A 14,869-nucleotide genomic window follows, 5' to 3' on the forward strand; every position below is an offset into this window, starting at 1 on the left:
CGTGGCCTGGAGTGGCGCCGAGACTACAGCTCCCAGAATGCCGTGCGAAACGGGCCCGCGGGCTCCTTCGCTAGTGACGTTGGTCAGTCAGCTGAGACTCGAGTCCGGCTGCAGTCGGGGCTTGTTCTCTCCGAGGGGCCGCAAGAGTGAAGGATTGGCCATGTCGTCCTTGATCAGAAGCGTGATCAGCACCGCGAAAGTCGCGGGGCCCATTGGCCCCTACAGGTAACGAGGGGAACACTGACAGACCTGGGGCGTGTGGCGTCGGGGGTTCGGGGTTGGGGCCCCTCCGGGTCAAAGCCGTCCTGAGCAGCACCGTGGAACACATGAAGAAACTGAGCAGGAAAGGGGGCAGCGCACCCGGAGACCATAGTGAGTTGGGAACCCCAGTGGAACCGGGAGCCTGCGCTCCAGGGAACTCTGCCCCTCGCTGCCGAGCCCTGCCTGCCAGGACTCTTTCTCTGGTTAGAAGAGAAAGACCGCTTTTTCTTTGGGGCGGTTTTGTAATAGCTTCCTTGAGATATAATTCACATACCATAAAATTCACCCCTTTAACATGTTGTCGAGGGAGAAGAAGCCAAACTCTGTAAAATAATTTTAAAGAGATTTATTCTGAGCGAAAATTGAGGACCATGGCGCGGAGCCACATCCAAGAAGCCTTGAGCATGTGGACTCGCTGTGGTTGGGTTAAAGTTCGGTTTTATACATTTCGGGGAGACATGGGTTACAGGTAAAGTCATAAATCAATACCCGAAAGGCATACATTGGTTTGGCCCAAAAAAATGGGCCATCTTGAAGCGGGGGTTGGGGGGGCTTACAGGTTATAGGTGGGTTTAAAGATTCCTTTACTTGTAATTGGTTAAAGATATGAAGCTTTGTCTAAAGGCTTGGAATATTTTAAGATAAGGAGGTCTGTTGAGATCAGCCACCCGACATATATTTGTTGTGTCAATTGAGGACCTGCAGGTTTGTCTTGCACGGCCTTAGGCCTGTTACTGAGTTACAAAGGATGTCTCCAGAAAGGGAGGGGGGCATGATGAGGCATGTCTGACCTCCCTCCTCAGTGGCAGACAATTTAGTTTTAGGACATCCCGTTGGTCAGGAGGGGGTCCATTCAGTCAGCAGGTGGACGAGGAGCCTTAAGATTTTATTTTAGTTCACAAGGTACAATTCAGTTTTTACCATACTCACAAAATTGTGCAGCTATACCACTTTCTAATCTTAGAACATTTTCATCACCCCAAAAAGAAATCCCATACCCGTTAGCATCCACTCACCATTCTCTTCCCCCAGCCCCTGACGACTACTGATCTACTTTCCATATCTATGGATTTGCTTGTGGTAGACATTTCCTGTAAATGGAATCATAAAGTATGCTCTCCTCTGTGCCTGGCTTCTTTCACTTAGCAGATTAACATTCCAGATGTTTGTCTCTTCTGGGGAAAGCTGAGTTCCTTTCACAGATATGCTTAGCAAATCCCTGCACATCTACCCAAGCCACTGGTTTTTACAACACTTATAGAAATGTCATTGTGATGTTTATAAATTCATTGTGCATTCTTATTTCCCACTGATAAATAAAATCAAATACAAATCACTGCAAAGCTTATTTTCTAAGATTGCCCAACATATTCTAGCTAAATATTAAATATCTGTATACTTGTCAGGGAGTCTACCCTGTGTGTATTTGTTTCCACTTTTCAGAAGTGCTTTTAAATAGAAAGGTTAATTCCTTTCTTTAAACTTCATTTTCTTAAAATGTCTCAGCTTTAAAACTGTTGGATCCTGCCAGGTGTGGTGGCTCACACCTGTAATCCCAGCACTTTGGGAGGCCAAAGCCAAAGGATCACTTAAGCCCAGCCATTTGAGGTTGCAATGAGCTGTGTTGGCCCCACTGCACATTCCAGTCTGGTGGGTGACAAAGTGAGACCCTGTCTCAAAAAACAAAACAAAAAAAAGCCCACAACTGTTGGATCTTATCCTTTTCATTCTTGGAGATTTTTTTTCCTAATATAATTTTTGTTGTGTTTTTTTTCCTCCGTTGCTTGAATTAGAATTGTTATTTATTTTTAATTCTTCACTAAAGTATATCCTGTAACCCCTTTTCGATTTTTCCTTTTTAAAATACAATTTATAGTGTCTACTCACTATTAAAAAATCCAAAATGGGAAAATTTCTACAGCTGAAACATTTGAACCATGACAGACATGTATTGAATGGCTACTATATGCCAAGTAATTCGGAAATGCAAAAACATATGAAAAACAACCCAGTGTGAAGGATATTCTTCACATACATGGGGGAAAGAAAACGAAACATCTTCATTTTGTGCATGCTATATGCCAAGCTCCAAGACAACCACCTTCTTCTACTCTTAAGTCCCATCCCTGTTTTACAGAAAGAAAACTGAAGCTCCGGGTCAACTTGTCCAAGGTCAGATAGTCCATAAGTGACAGCTTGGTTCGAACTCAAGCCCAAGCTCCCTACTCTATACTACACTGCAATGAGAAATAGCACTTAGACGTGGCAGAATAGTATTAAATGATTACTATAGTAGGCTTGGAAATAAAATGCAGTGGGCATAAGGTGGCAAGTTGGGGAGAGGGTGAAGGAGAAAAAGAGAAATCAATTCTAATTTGGGGTAGAGAAAGAAAAAGAGTATTAGTAAAGCTCCTTGTGAGGGGTAGTCCTTGGGTTTTGAATGTTGCATTTGCCATTTACAGTGGTGTTGTATAAAGTTTGATTTTTAAATTAATCTGTTAAGGATTTCAACAGGAAGTCATTGAATGAAGGGTATTCCAGATAGAGGGAAGGGCTTGAGTGAGGGCATAGAGGTGGAAGAATGCATACCATAAAGATTTTTGGGGTAGTTTTAGTAATTCAAGTGCCACTTTTCTTTTTGTTTCTTTTTCTTTTTTTTTTTTTTTTTTTTTTTTTTTTTTTGCCAAATCTGTACTACCTGTATTATAATTTACTTAACATATTTCTTTGAGATGGCTCACTTTATTTAACAAGTTAGTTTAAAAAGGAAACTTTACAATAGTATGCTAAATAGAAAACAATCCAATAGAAAGTAACAGTGAGAAATAAACTCTTAAATAAAAGTATTATTAAATTCTAGCTAGATATTGCAGTTGGCTCAAAACCTGAGGCCTGTTCTCTCTTTATTAAAAGTGATGTTTCTTTAAACTTGTTTTCTAAAAATGATAATTTTTTCTTCTTAATGTAAACAGAAGGGTTAAATTCCTAATTACTAACACTTATTGATGCTTACTCAGCACTAGGCACTGTTCAAAGTGCTTTACGTACACGGTTACTATTATAGTTTCCATTTTTCAGATGAAGAAACTGTATGCAAGATTAAATAGTTTGGCCAAGGTCACACCACTGAGAAGTGGTATGAAAGAATTTGAATTTAGGCAATCGGTTCCATAGCTCAATCTTAATCATTTAGTTTTCTGTCCTGTAGAATTGAAAGGGAATTATTTCTTACTGTGATCACTGTGTATGACAGACCCCTTTGGGAAATACTGATTAAGAGTTAGACTGGATTTGAATTTTGGTTTTGCCTCTTTTTAATTGTATGACCTTGCGGAGTGACTTAACCTTTCTTAGTTTGTTTCTTTATCTTCTAAATGAGCACAACAATAATACTTCTTCATAAGATTATTGTGAAAATTAAGTAAAACAGACCAATAAAAATTAGATTTTAGCAGGGTCCAGGTTGTGATGATTTCCAATATTAAATTGAAGAGTATGAACTTTATTTTGTATATAATGAGAAGCCATCAAATGTTTTTGAGAAGGAAGGAACATGATCAGATCTATTTTAAGAAGAGAATTCTGATAGAAATTTGGAGGAGAAGACAGAATAGTTACAGGGATTACAATATAAGTAAAAATCAGTAATCTTTCTCCTCCTACTCTGATGCCTCTCCTCAATCATGCTGTAGTAGCATTTAGAAAAACACTTCAGAACAAAAGTGACGCTTAACAAAAATCAAAGTGATTATAAGAGACTCTTTGTCCTGGAGCCTGCTAAAGAGCATACAGCTTCTTGACCTATTTACTGATACTGTGTACTTTGTTCAAAAAAGAAAGCACGAGGTGGGTGTCACCTGTCTATAAAGCTGCAAGCAAAACAAAGGAGAATCATCATGAATGTGCCAGTATGACAAGAGAAAAGCCATCAACCAGCTTTATAGTATGGAGATTTTCTAGGACATTGTTCCTCTTGTGTACTAGGTGACTAGAAATGGTGCTTATTATGTTCAGTATTTTATGTTTAAGAAAAAAGTATAACAACTAACTGGTTATATCCTGATAAAGTTCATTGCACAAGAGGTTTTGTGCATGGTGTTTATAGTGAGTACATTTTTTGAAAATTTGGGTCCTCTCCAGGAAGAATTCAAGTGTGTTGAACTTTCAGTCCCTGGCATTGGAATGAATGGGGTATTGTCACTAATTAGCCAGTTAGCTCAGCACATTTCGGGAACACTTCAGGACAGAACCTTGAAAGATTTCAACATCACATTGGTTTGCATTGCTTTCTATTTCGCTGGCACACCATCCAAATAGTCATAAATTTTGAAGCAATAGCCCATGTGGCATAGGTTATGATATGCGAATAATTTGAATACTTTTGAAATTGTGATTACTTTTTGACCTGGAAGTAGAACAACAAACCTAAATTTTCTGGAGCCTAATGAGTTGTCTATAGGGTGCTTGTGCTCAGAAAGTGTCAACTATCCAATTATTTTTGTGAACAAACTTCTTTAAATCTGTAAGAGATAACTCACATAGCTCAGATGGTCTCAAGAGTTCCCCTTACTTTTAATATTCTGAAAATACAAGTGTATCTTTTACTATGTTAAAGTTTTTGATAAATGACAATGCATATGGGCTTAAATTATGTTTTGAATATGGGGAGAGTTGAACGTACTTTGTAAAGGGCCTAGGGCAGGCAGCCTAATTCTACACAGGACAGTTAATAGCTATGGTACTATTTAACCTGAGAAAAGATTACAGATTAACAAGCTCCATAGTTACCTGTTTGTGGGCCAGTGTGAAAGCCAGATAGTTGAGAAGAATTCCTAGACTTTCTGAATCCTGTTACCGAGTTGAAACATACCTTCAGCTCTCCACAGCCCACCTTGTAAGCCAGGTCCTGCTAAAAAGATATTCATTGACAACCAAAATTGTTTATGCTACTAAGTGGTTAAAGAGCAAAACATCAACAAGTAGTTACAGTGTGCCTGCTGTGTACAGGGAATCACCTAGGCTCTACATAGCTACAGAGACATGGTAAGACACTACCCCCACCCTCAAGAGTTTAGAATCAAAGATACCCTGGAAGACAGGATAATAATAGGACTAGTTAAAATACGAGGCAGAATCCTGTGCATGGTAATAAGAAAGGCTCAACCAGAGGACCCCTGGGATCCAGGGGGGAAAAAGCCTTAGTTACTTAGGGAAAATATGTGTGTGTAATGGTTTTTAGTGTAATTTTATTTATGATAACAAAATATTGGAAGCAATGGTGACTGGTTAAATAAAAGTATGTTCATGTAGTGAAATGTTATGTAGCAGTTAAAAAGAATGAGGAAGCATTCTACATAGAGTTACAGAAAGGTCTTCATGATATACTGTTGGGTGAAAAAAGCAAAGTGTATAAGAGTGTTTAATATACCATATTTTGTGTAGGAGGGAGCAAATATATATATATATTTATTCATATGTATAGGAAGAAACTTCAGAAGAATACATAAAGAACAGTGGTTCTTAGCTGGGAACTGAGCAAATGCGGAACAAGGATGGAAGGGAGCCCTTTCATTATGATTCTTTGTATATTTTCTGGATTTTTGAACCATGTTAATGCTCTGCTATTCAAAGAAGGTAAATCATAAAGAAAAGATGTGGTCAAGAAGAACAGAGAAAACATCATGAAATTTTATTTCATCATCCGTGAAATAAAAGAGGAAAGTTTGGACCATGTTGGAATACAGAAGAATAGGCAACTATTCTGATTAAAATGAAAATATCTTAAATTTCTAAATAAGCATGCAAATGATAAAACAAATTTCACTTTTAAATTAAAATTATATTAGGGTTTCTGTCTTCAACGTCTTAAAAAACAGGCTGTCTTTATCCCAAAAGTAATACATTTCCTGTAAGAAGTTTAATTGTTTGAATTTTTTCATGTATCTATGTAGCATATTCTTTTTCCTGTGATTTTATCCTAATTCAGAACAAGTCAATTACAAAAGTAAGCACTTCGCAGAAATGAAGTCTAGCCTCAAAAGTGCCTCTTTGGATGGGCGCAATGGCTCCCGCCTGTAATCCTAGCACTCTGGGAGGCCAAGGTGGGAGGATCGCTTGAGGTCAGGAGTTCGAGACCAGCCTGAGCAAGAGTGAGACCCCCATCTCTACTAAAAATAGAAAAATTAGCCAGGTGTGGTGGTGCACAACTGTAGTCCCAGTTACTTGGGAGACTGAGGCAGGAGGATCACTTGAGCCCAGAGGTTGGTGTAAGCTAGCCTGATGCCGTGGCACTGTAGGCCAGGCGACAGAGCAAGACTCTATCTCAAAAAATAAAATTAAATTGAATTAAATTAAAATAAATAAAATAGTAAAATAAAAAAATAAAATAATCTTTATTTAGAAAGCATTTGTACTATTTTGCATTCCTACCAAAAATGTATGACCATTCCAGTTGCTCTACATCATCACCAATGCGTATTATTATCAATGATATCTGATTATGTGTAATGGTATTTTGTGGTTTTGCTTTGCATTTCTCTAATGACCAATAATGTTGAACAACTTTCATGTACTCCTTAACTCTTTGTTTTTTGTTTGGGTTTTTTTGAGACAGGGTCTCACTCTATTGCCCAGGATCGGGTACAGTGGCGTCATCATAGCTCACTGCAACCTCAAATGCCTGGGCTCAAGCAATCCTCCTGCCTCAGTCTTCCCAGTAGCTGGGACTATGGGAGCGCACCACCATGCCCAGTTATTTTTCTATATTTTATAGAGAGGGGATCTTGCTATGTTGCTGAGGCTGGGTTCGAACTCCTGGCCTCAAGCAATTCTCCTGCCTCAGCCTCCCAAAGTGCTAGGATTACAGGAGTGAGCCACTGTGCCCAGCCCATCTTTGTATATTTTCTTTTGTGAAATATCTGCGTAAATCATTTGCCTAGTTTTTATTGGGTCGTTTGTCTTTGTATTATTGAGTTATAAGAGTTCTTTATATTTTTTGATAAACAAGTTTTTCATTTTAATAAAGTCCAAATTATCTTTTTAAAAAATTTTACAGTTTGTGCTTTTTGTGTCCTATCGAACAACTCTTAGCATTGGATTTTATATTTTATACTTATATATACACTGGCTTTCTGTTTATTGCAGTCAAGCTGTATTGGTCGACAGGACCGTTTACATTTCAGGACAGATAGGCCTGGACCCATCAAGTGGACAGCTTGTGCCAGGAGGAGTAGAAAAAGAAGCTAAACAAGTAAGTCATTTGCCACATTTGAAGTTCCTTTTCTATTACTTTTTAATGTTGAAGAGTATTAATAATCTACTTGCCTGATTTATTTTATAGAAATTAAAAGATAAATGCTTTTTGAACTATTTACTTCTTGATTTAAGACAGTTTTTTGATTTAAGAGTTGAAAATTTGATGAATCATTTAACAACTAAAAAGATTCCACTTCCTTATCACTAAAGTGACTTTAAACCTGAATTGTTAACATCAGATAACATGTTACCACTTCTACATGGATTGGGAAATTTTTTTCTTTTCAGGGCCACTGACCTGTCCTGCCCCCTAAAAAACAACAACAAAAACAAACACCACCACGAAGTTAAAAAGCAAAAGTTGTTAAAAATAAGAATGGGAAATATAATTCTAATCCAATAGAATTAAAACTGTAATTTAACACATTCACCGAGTTGTTTGTAATACCCAAAGATAGAAAACAATCTATAAATGTCTAACCATAAGGAACTGGTTGAATAAATCATGCTAGATCCATACAACTAAATTGATATGGAAAGAGCTCCGAGATAAATTGTTACATGATAAAATAAAACCAAGAGGCAGAACAGCATGCACAGTACGCTCCCATGTGTGCATATCTGTGTATTTAAGAATATGTATCTTTATTGGCTGGGCATGGTGACTCATACCTATAATCCTAGCACTTTGGGAGGCCAAGGCAGGAGGATCACTTGAGGCCAGGAGTTCAAGACCAGCCTGGGCAACAAAAGCTCAAGCAGTCCTCCCACCTCAGCCTACCTAGTAGCTGGAACTACAGCGCAAGCCACCATGCCCAGCTGTTTTTTTTTTTTTAGAGATGGGGTCCAGCTATTAGGGAGGCTGAGGTGGGAGGATTGTTTGAGCCCAGGAGTTCAAGGTTACAGTGAGCTATGATCGCACTATGGCATTCCAGCCTGGGTGACAGAGCAAGACCCCATCTCTTAAAAAAAAAAAAAAAAAGTAGATTTATGCTGGTGTCTCTAGAAGGGTATACAAGAAACCAGAAACAGTGGTTACCTCTGAGGAGGGAAACTAGGGAAAGAGAGTAAGGGTAGGAGACATCTTTTCACTGTATAGCTTTTCTTGTGGCTTTTGAATTTTTTTTTTCCATATCCATGTATTACCTATTTAGAAGACTGTTATTAAAAAACATAAAAATAAAATTAAATGTTGCATTGTAACCAGTAACATGGGGAGGAAGAATGAATTGGAAAAAAATGGATAGGGTAAAAAGTTTTTTCAGAGGCCGGAGTGTCATTTACATAATTTACTAATATTGTTTTTTGACAAAAAGGAAAAAGAAAACTTTAAAATCAAATACTGCTCTAAAAGAAAATGTGTTTTAATGCTTACTAACTCATACTTATCCTTGAAGCGATAACAGAGTAAGCAACCCCAGAAATTATTTGTTTCAGCCTAACGGACATTTACTGAAAACTTGACACATTTTAGCACTGAAGAAGGGACTTCAACCCAATTTTTTACTCACAAAAGGAGACAACCTTTTCATTGTATTTTAGAAAGACTCATTTTGTTAAAGGAAAGCCAAGAAATAATTCACTTGTATAGAAGTGGAGGAGGGAAAATTTTTCTGCAACATAAGCTATTTAAGGGGGTATTAGTAAAAGATGATTAATTGAATTTAATTGAAACTTTAAATATAACATCAGTGTCTTAGCCCTTTCTTGGCTTGGTTCGCAGGCTCTTAAAAATATAGGTGAAATTCTGAAAGCTGCAGGCTGTGACTTCACTAATGGTGAGCAACTTGATATTACTTCACATTTCTGTTTGATATTTCTTTGGTGTGTTTGAAAAACATGGCATGCAGTAATACGTCATGCCGTATCTTTGTTGCTTTTTAAAGTTGTTTTAATGGTCTGGGAAACAACACTGTTCACTTCAGTCTTATTTTAATCAAGATAGTCACAGAATCATACACTGTTTTGCTTACTAATGTTTTGGATCAAAGAGCTAAATCTAATGATAGTGTATATATCTTCTAGTGGTAAAAACAACTGTTTTGCTGGCTGACATAAATGACTTCGATACTGTCAATGACGTCTACAAACAGTGTAAGTAATTTGGCTTTATTTCTATTAAAGAGAAATTAATATCTTAAATGAATTTTCACTATGAATTAAGAGTAATAGGAAATGCTAAGAAATGGTCATAGCCTGTAGTCCCAGCTACTCAGGAGGCTGAGGTGGGAGGATCGCTTGAGCCCAGGAGTTCAAGGGTGCCGTGAGCTATGATTGTGCCATTGCACTCCAGCCTGGGCAACAGAATGAGACCCCATCTCAAAAGGGAAAAAAAGGTCATAGATCCTATCCTAAAAGAATTAGTAGTCTAATTGGAAGTATACAGTATACCCCCATGAAAAAGATTAAAGACATTTCTATTGCATTCCCTAAAACAATATACTATATATCCATTGGATATGTAGTATATATAGATCCTATATATCCATTTTCCTAAACCTTAATTTTGTTGCACCCTTCTCAGGCTTTTTAAGCCCATTTTTTATACACATAGATTGTATTTCCTATTACTATGTGGTCCAGCCACCATCTTTATTCTGGCTCTCTGAGAATTGTTAGCTAGTTAGTTACTTAACATTTCTCTGCCTCGGTTTCTTCATATGCAAAATGGAAATGATATACTGCTACCTTATAGGGTGGTTGAAATGAATAAATGAGTCAATACACATGTAAAGCACTTAGAACAGATGTTAGCATGTTGTAAGCACTGAGTAAACATTAGCTATTATTAACGTTGTTGTCATATTGGGGAAAATGGGTATCCCTCCCACCTAGTGGGATGAAACAAAGGTGTAACATGGAAAAACCATCATTACTTATTCTCTCCTGAAGAAATGACTAGAGAAGACCAAAGTTGGCAGAGAAAGTACTTGCCAAAATTTTTGGAGATGGGCAATTCTGTTTAGATAACTAGTTTGTAAATATCACTTTAAAAACAAAACCTCATTCACATCAAACAAAATCAAAGTATCAAAATACATATTTCATTTTTTTTTCAGAAAACTAACACATTTAGAACATATAGGAATTATATGGTAAAATATTTTATCAAACAAATCCAAATGTGAGCTTTTTTTAAATGTTGCTTATATTTAAGAACTGATTAGTCTATGAGGCACTTGTCAGATTCTTGATTATACAGTGTTGAATAATAATACAATTGCTAAAAACTAAAATGAAATTCTTTTAAATTCAGATTTCAAGAGTAATTTTCCTGCAAGAGCTGCTTACCAGGTTACTGCTTTGCCCAAAGTAAGTACACTTTAAAATAACTAATGTACACAATTTTAAATTTCCACATTGTTTTCTGAAAATAACAACCTAAGCACTATGAAAGGAAGCTGAAAAAGAAAAGAGGTACTCCCTGTTTTCCAGGAACTTAAAGTCTAAGTGGAAACATCCCGTATTACATGCATGGAAAAAAAATTAAGAAACTTTACAAAATAACACATTAACGTGACCCGAACAGAATCAGAGTACTTAAATCATGAGAAGAAGTAAAATAGCAGCTATATTGTAGTAATGTTACTTAGGGGACTATAAATTTTAGCCGGGTTTGTTTGTGAGTTCTGCAGTAAAAATTTCACTTGGCTATTATATAAAAAAAAATCTAGACCGTCCACTAGAAAAGTAACCTCTATACCGGTGGTGCACATGTTTCTCACCATTCTGATTTTGATGTTCTAACTAGAAGCTGTGCCTTTTACTAATAGCAGCATAATATTGCTGCCTATAAAAAAAGCAGCTCTTAATGACTTCCACTTATAATTTTCTACTAAAGAAAATTTTATCTCCTAAGAGAGGCATTTTTATTGTTTTAATTAGTTGTTACCTGGAATGATCATTATCAAACTTATTAAGGTATTGGGTATAGTAGAAAGAGCTCTGAATGTAGAATCACAAGATAAGGGTTTGAACCTCTGCTATCTATTAATAGCTTTGTGAGTTGGGTTGAGTTATTAATAATTTACCTTTCTAAACTTCAACATATTTTATGAATTGAGGGGAAGACATCTATGTAAATACGTAAACAGGGCTGCTGTGAGAACCATATGAGCTAATATAGTAGATAAAATTGCGTGGTGTGGTAACCTGGCCTATTGTACGTTCTTAGTGAATATTTCCTTCTCCTGTTCTTCTTTGAAGTTTAATGTTAAAAATACTGTATTGTTGTTGGTTGCATATGTTTTTAGTGAGTACTGTGGAACTCTTACTTTGTACAAAATGATTGAAACATTGTTTCATTATTTTCCTCACAGGGAGGCAGAATTGAAATTGAAGCAATAGCTGTCCGGGGACCTTTTACAGGACCATTACTATAAGTGGGCCTAGTGTTTAGTCTGGAATTTTTAACATCTTAATTTTTATAGTTGATATAATATCTTAATTAACCTCTTAATTTTTATAATTGATGAAAGCATAAGCTTGACTAAAATCTGATGTTATCATGGAAATATCATATAATAGGGGTAGTTGAACATGAAGATTAGATAATGTATCCACTTGCTGGTGTGTAAATTACACTTATATATACCCATATGACTGAATGTAGGAAAGAGATACTCATTACATAGTTACTTAAATAAATAAAAGTAAAGGGAAATAACAGGTAGGAAAGATGAGTTATTATTTCTGAGAAATAATCAAAAGCACACTAATCAAACTAATGATGTGAAATATTCTCATGTCAGATCTGTGATTCTTTTAGTTGAGTAAAATTAAAGTATTTAAATATGAATGATAGAGGTCTAGGAGAAGGAAGTGGACCAAAATTTTATATAGATTAATGTTTTTGTAATGGAAATAAACATGCATATTTTCCTTGGCGTGATTTTGTTATTTTTTTAACCGTTTAATTTATACGTTAAAACATATTACCTAATAAAGGAGAGAGGGTGTAAAGTTAAATCTCTGACTATTTCATTTCTCAAAGCTTACTTCTGACTTTGTACATTTTTACAAGTCTTTTAACATTTTTAGACAACTACTGCATGAAAACCTCCTTTTTTGTAGAATGCATTCCAACACAGAATTACGTAGATTTAAAAAAGTTCCCTTCGCGCATTCTCCATTCCGCTTACCTCCCCAAAGAGAATACACCACTACAGAGTTTTGTGTGTAACTGACAAGTAGCTTTCTTTTTATTACGTACTAGATTACCTGGTTTGGTTTTGTGTGTTTACATCAATGGAACTTTTCTGCATACATTATGTTGAAGATCTTTCCATATAAATACATACAGATCTACCTCTTTTTTAAAACTGCTGCAGAGTATTCTTTTGTGTGGATATATATACCTTAAGTGATTTAACCATTCCTCCAAACAATTTGTTGTTTTCAAAATTGTCATAGCAAGGCTTCCATAACATTCTTCACACATACACATACCACAAAAAAATTACACATACCACAAAAAAATTACACATTAGATTATTAAGAGCCATAGGGAAAAGCAAAGCAAGGGGAGTTGGAGAATATTTGGGGGGATTAAACTTTTAAGCTCAGTGAAAAGAGAAGGCCTCACTGAAGTGATATTGGAGTTAAAAATGGTTATTGAAATTTATTGAATATTTTTCTGTATGAGAGCATATGATTTTTCTCATTTAATTTGCTAATATGGTAAAACACAGCTAATTAACTTTATAATGCAGAACCAACTTTGCATTCCTAGAGTAAATTCATTCTGGCCCATACAGGCATCCCTTGGTATATGCAGGGGATTGGTTCCAGAACCCCCCGCCCCATACCTAAATCCAGGCATACTCAAGTCCCACAGTGGCCTGTGGAACCCACGTATACAAAAAGTCAGACCTTCATATACATGGGTTTCACATCCCACAAACACTGCATTTTTTATCCACACTTGATTGAAAAAAATCCTCATCAAAGTGGACCCATGTAGTTCAAACCCATGTTGTACAAGTCAACTATATGTGTATTTATATATACATACACAGATGTTTTTATAATGTATATGATTTATATATTGAAATTGATATTTTGTTTAAGATATTTACATTTATGTATACATTTGTGAAATTGACTTTTTTTTTTTTTTTTTTTGAGACAGAGTCTCCTCTCTTGCCTGGGCTAGAGTGCCGTGGCGTCATCCTAGCTCACAGCAACCTCAAACTCCTGGGCTCAAGCAGTCCTCCTGCCTCAGCCTCCCAGGTAGCTGGGACTACAGGCATGCGCCACCATGCCCGGCTAATTTTTTTTCTTTATTTTTAGTAGAGACAGGGTCTCGCTCTTGTTCAGGCTGGCCTTGAACTCCTGAGCTCAAACGATCCGCCCGCCACGGCCTCCCAGAGTGCTGGGATTACAGACATGAGCCACCGCGCCCGGCCTGAAATTGGCTTTTTTAAAGGGGTTTATGGTTGTAAATATCATCCTTGAATGTTTGATAGACATATAAAACATAGCCTATAAAACTAGGCTGGGTATTTTCTTTGGGGGAAAATTTTAAACTGATCATTTCATGGTAACAGAAACATTGAGATTTTCTAGTTTTCAGTCAGTTTTGGTTATGTACAGTACTGTAGAATTTGCATATTTCATCTAAGTTTTCACATTTGTATGCATCTTTTTAATCTCTGCTGTATCAGTATTGAAGTACCCCCTTTTCATCTCTAATATGGTTTATTTGGGCTTCTTTTTCTTTATCAGTCCCAGAAGTTTATCAATTTTATTAATCTTTTCGAAGAACCGCTTTTTGACTTTGTTCATTCTTTCTATTATATCTTTATCATTAATTTCTGCTCTTATATTTATTATTTCCTCCAGCTCTTTTTTTTTTATTGTTTTTTTAGAGATGGGGTCTTGCTGTGTTCCAGGCTGGAATGCAGTGGTGTGATCATAGCTCACTGCAGCCTCAAACTCCCGGACTCAAGCCATCCTCTTGCCTGAGCCTCCTCAGTAGCTGGGACTACAGGTGCATGCCATGATGCCAGGCTAAGGCTATTTTTTTTTTTTTTTTGGTAGAGTGATCTCACTTTGTTGCTCAGGCTAGTCTCAGACTCCTGGCCTGAAGTGATCCTCCTGCCTCAGCCTCCAAATTCACTGGGATTATAGGTGTGAGCCATGGCACCTGGCGTCCAGCTCATTTATAAGACACCTCTTTCTATTTTTAATATTAAGCGTCTTAATTAATGGTAAATGACAGAAACCAAAACTCAAACTAGTATTAAGTGGGATAAAAGGAATTCATAGGCTCAGGTCATACAGAAGTCCAAGGTACAGGCTGACTATAGGCACACGTGGTCCAGAAACCTCACCGCTCCATCTGTCTCTTGCG

The 14,869-nt window shown here is 36.7% G+C and overlaps 1 protein-coding gene across 1 annotated transcript; it reads left to right on the forward strand.

The window, feature by feature from the left end:
* Positions 1-68: 68 nt before the first annotated feature.
* On the forward strand, positions 69-12,415 carry HRSP12 (heat-responsive protein 12). Its single transcript, XM_012643589.1, has 6 exons — positions 69-225; positions 7,405-7,510; positions 9,239-9,293; positions 9,541-9,609; positions 10,772-10,827; positions 11,835-12,415. The coding sequence occupies exons 1-6, from the start codon at positions 161-163 to the stop codon at positions 11,895-11,897; spliced, it is 414 nt and encodes a 137-aa protein (XP_012499043.1). The 5' UTR covers positions 69-160; the 3' UTR covers positions 11,898-12,415.
* The last annotated feature ends 2,454 nt before the right edge of the window (positions 12,416-14,869 follow it).

Source organism: Propithecus coquereli, unplaced genomic scaffold, assembly GCF_000956105.1.
Source record: "Propithecus coquereli isolate 6110/MARCELLA unplaced genomic scaffold, Pcoq_1.0 Scaffold2, whole genome shotgun sequence".
NCBI lineage: Eukaryota > Metazoa > Chordata > Mammalia > Primates > Indriidae > Propithecus > Propithecus coquereli.

Coding starts and splice junctions, on each gene's coding strand:
- HRSP12 (XM_012643589.1), top strand. CDS start 161: ATGTCGTCCTTGATCAGAAGCGTGATCAGCACCGCGAAAGTCGCGGGG. Junction 9,610..10,771: donor CAATGACGTCTACAAACAGT/GTAAGTAATTTG, acceptor TTTTAAATTCAG/ATTTCAAGAGTAATTTTCCT. Junction 10,828..11,834: donor AGGTTACTGCTTTGCCCAAA/GTAAGTACACTT, acceptor TTTTCCTCACAG/GGAGGCAGAATTGAAATTGA.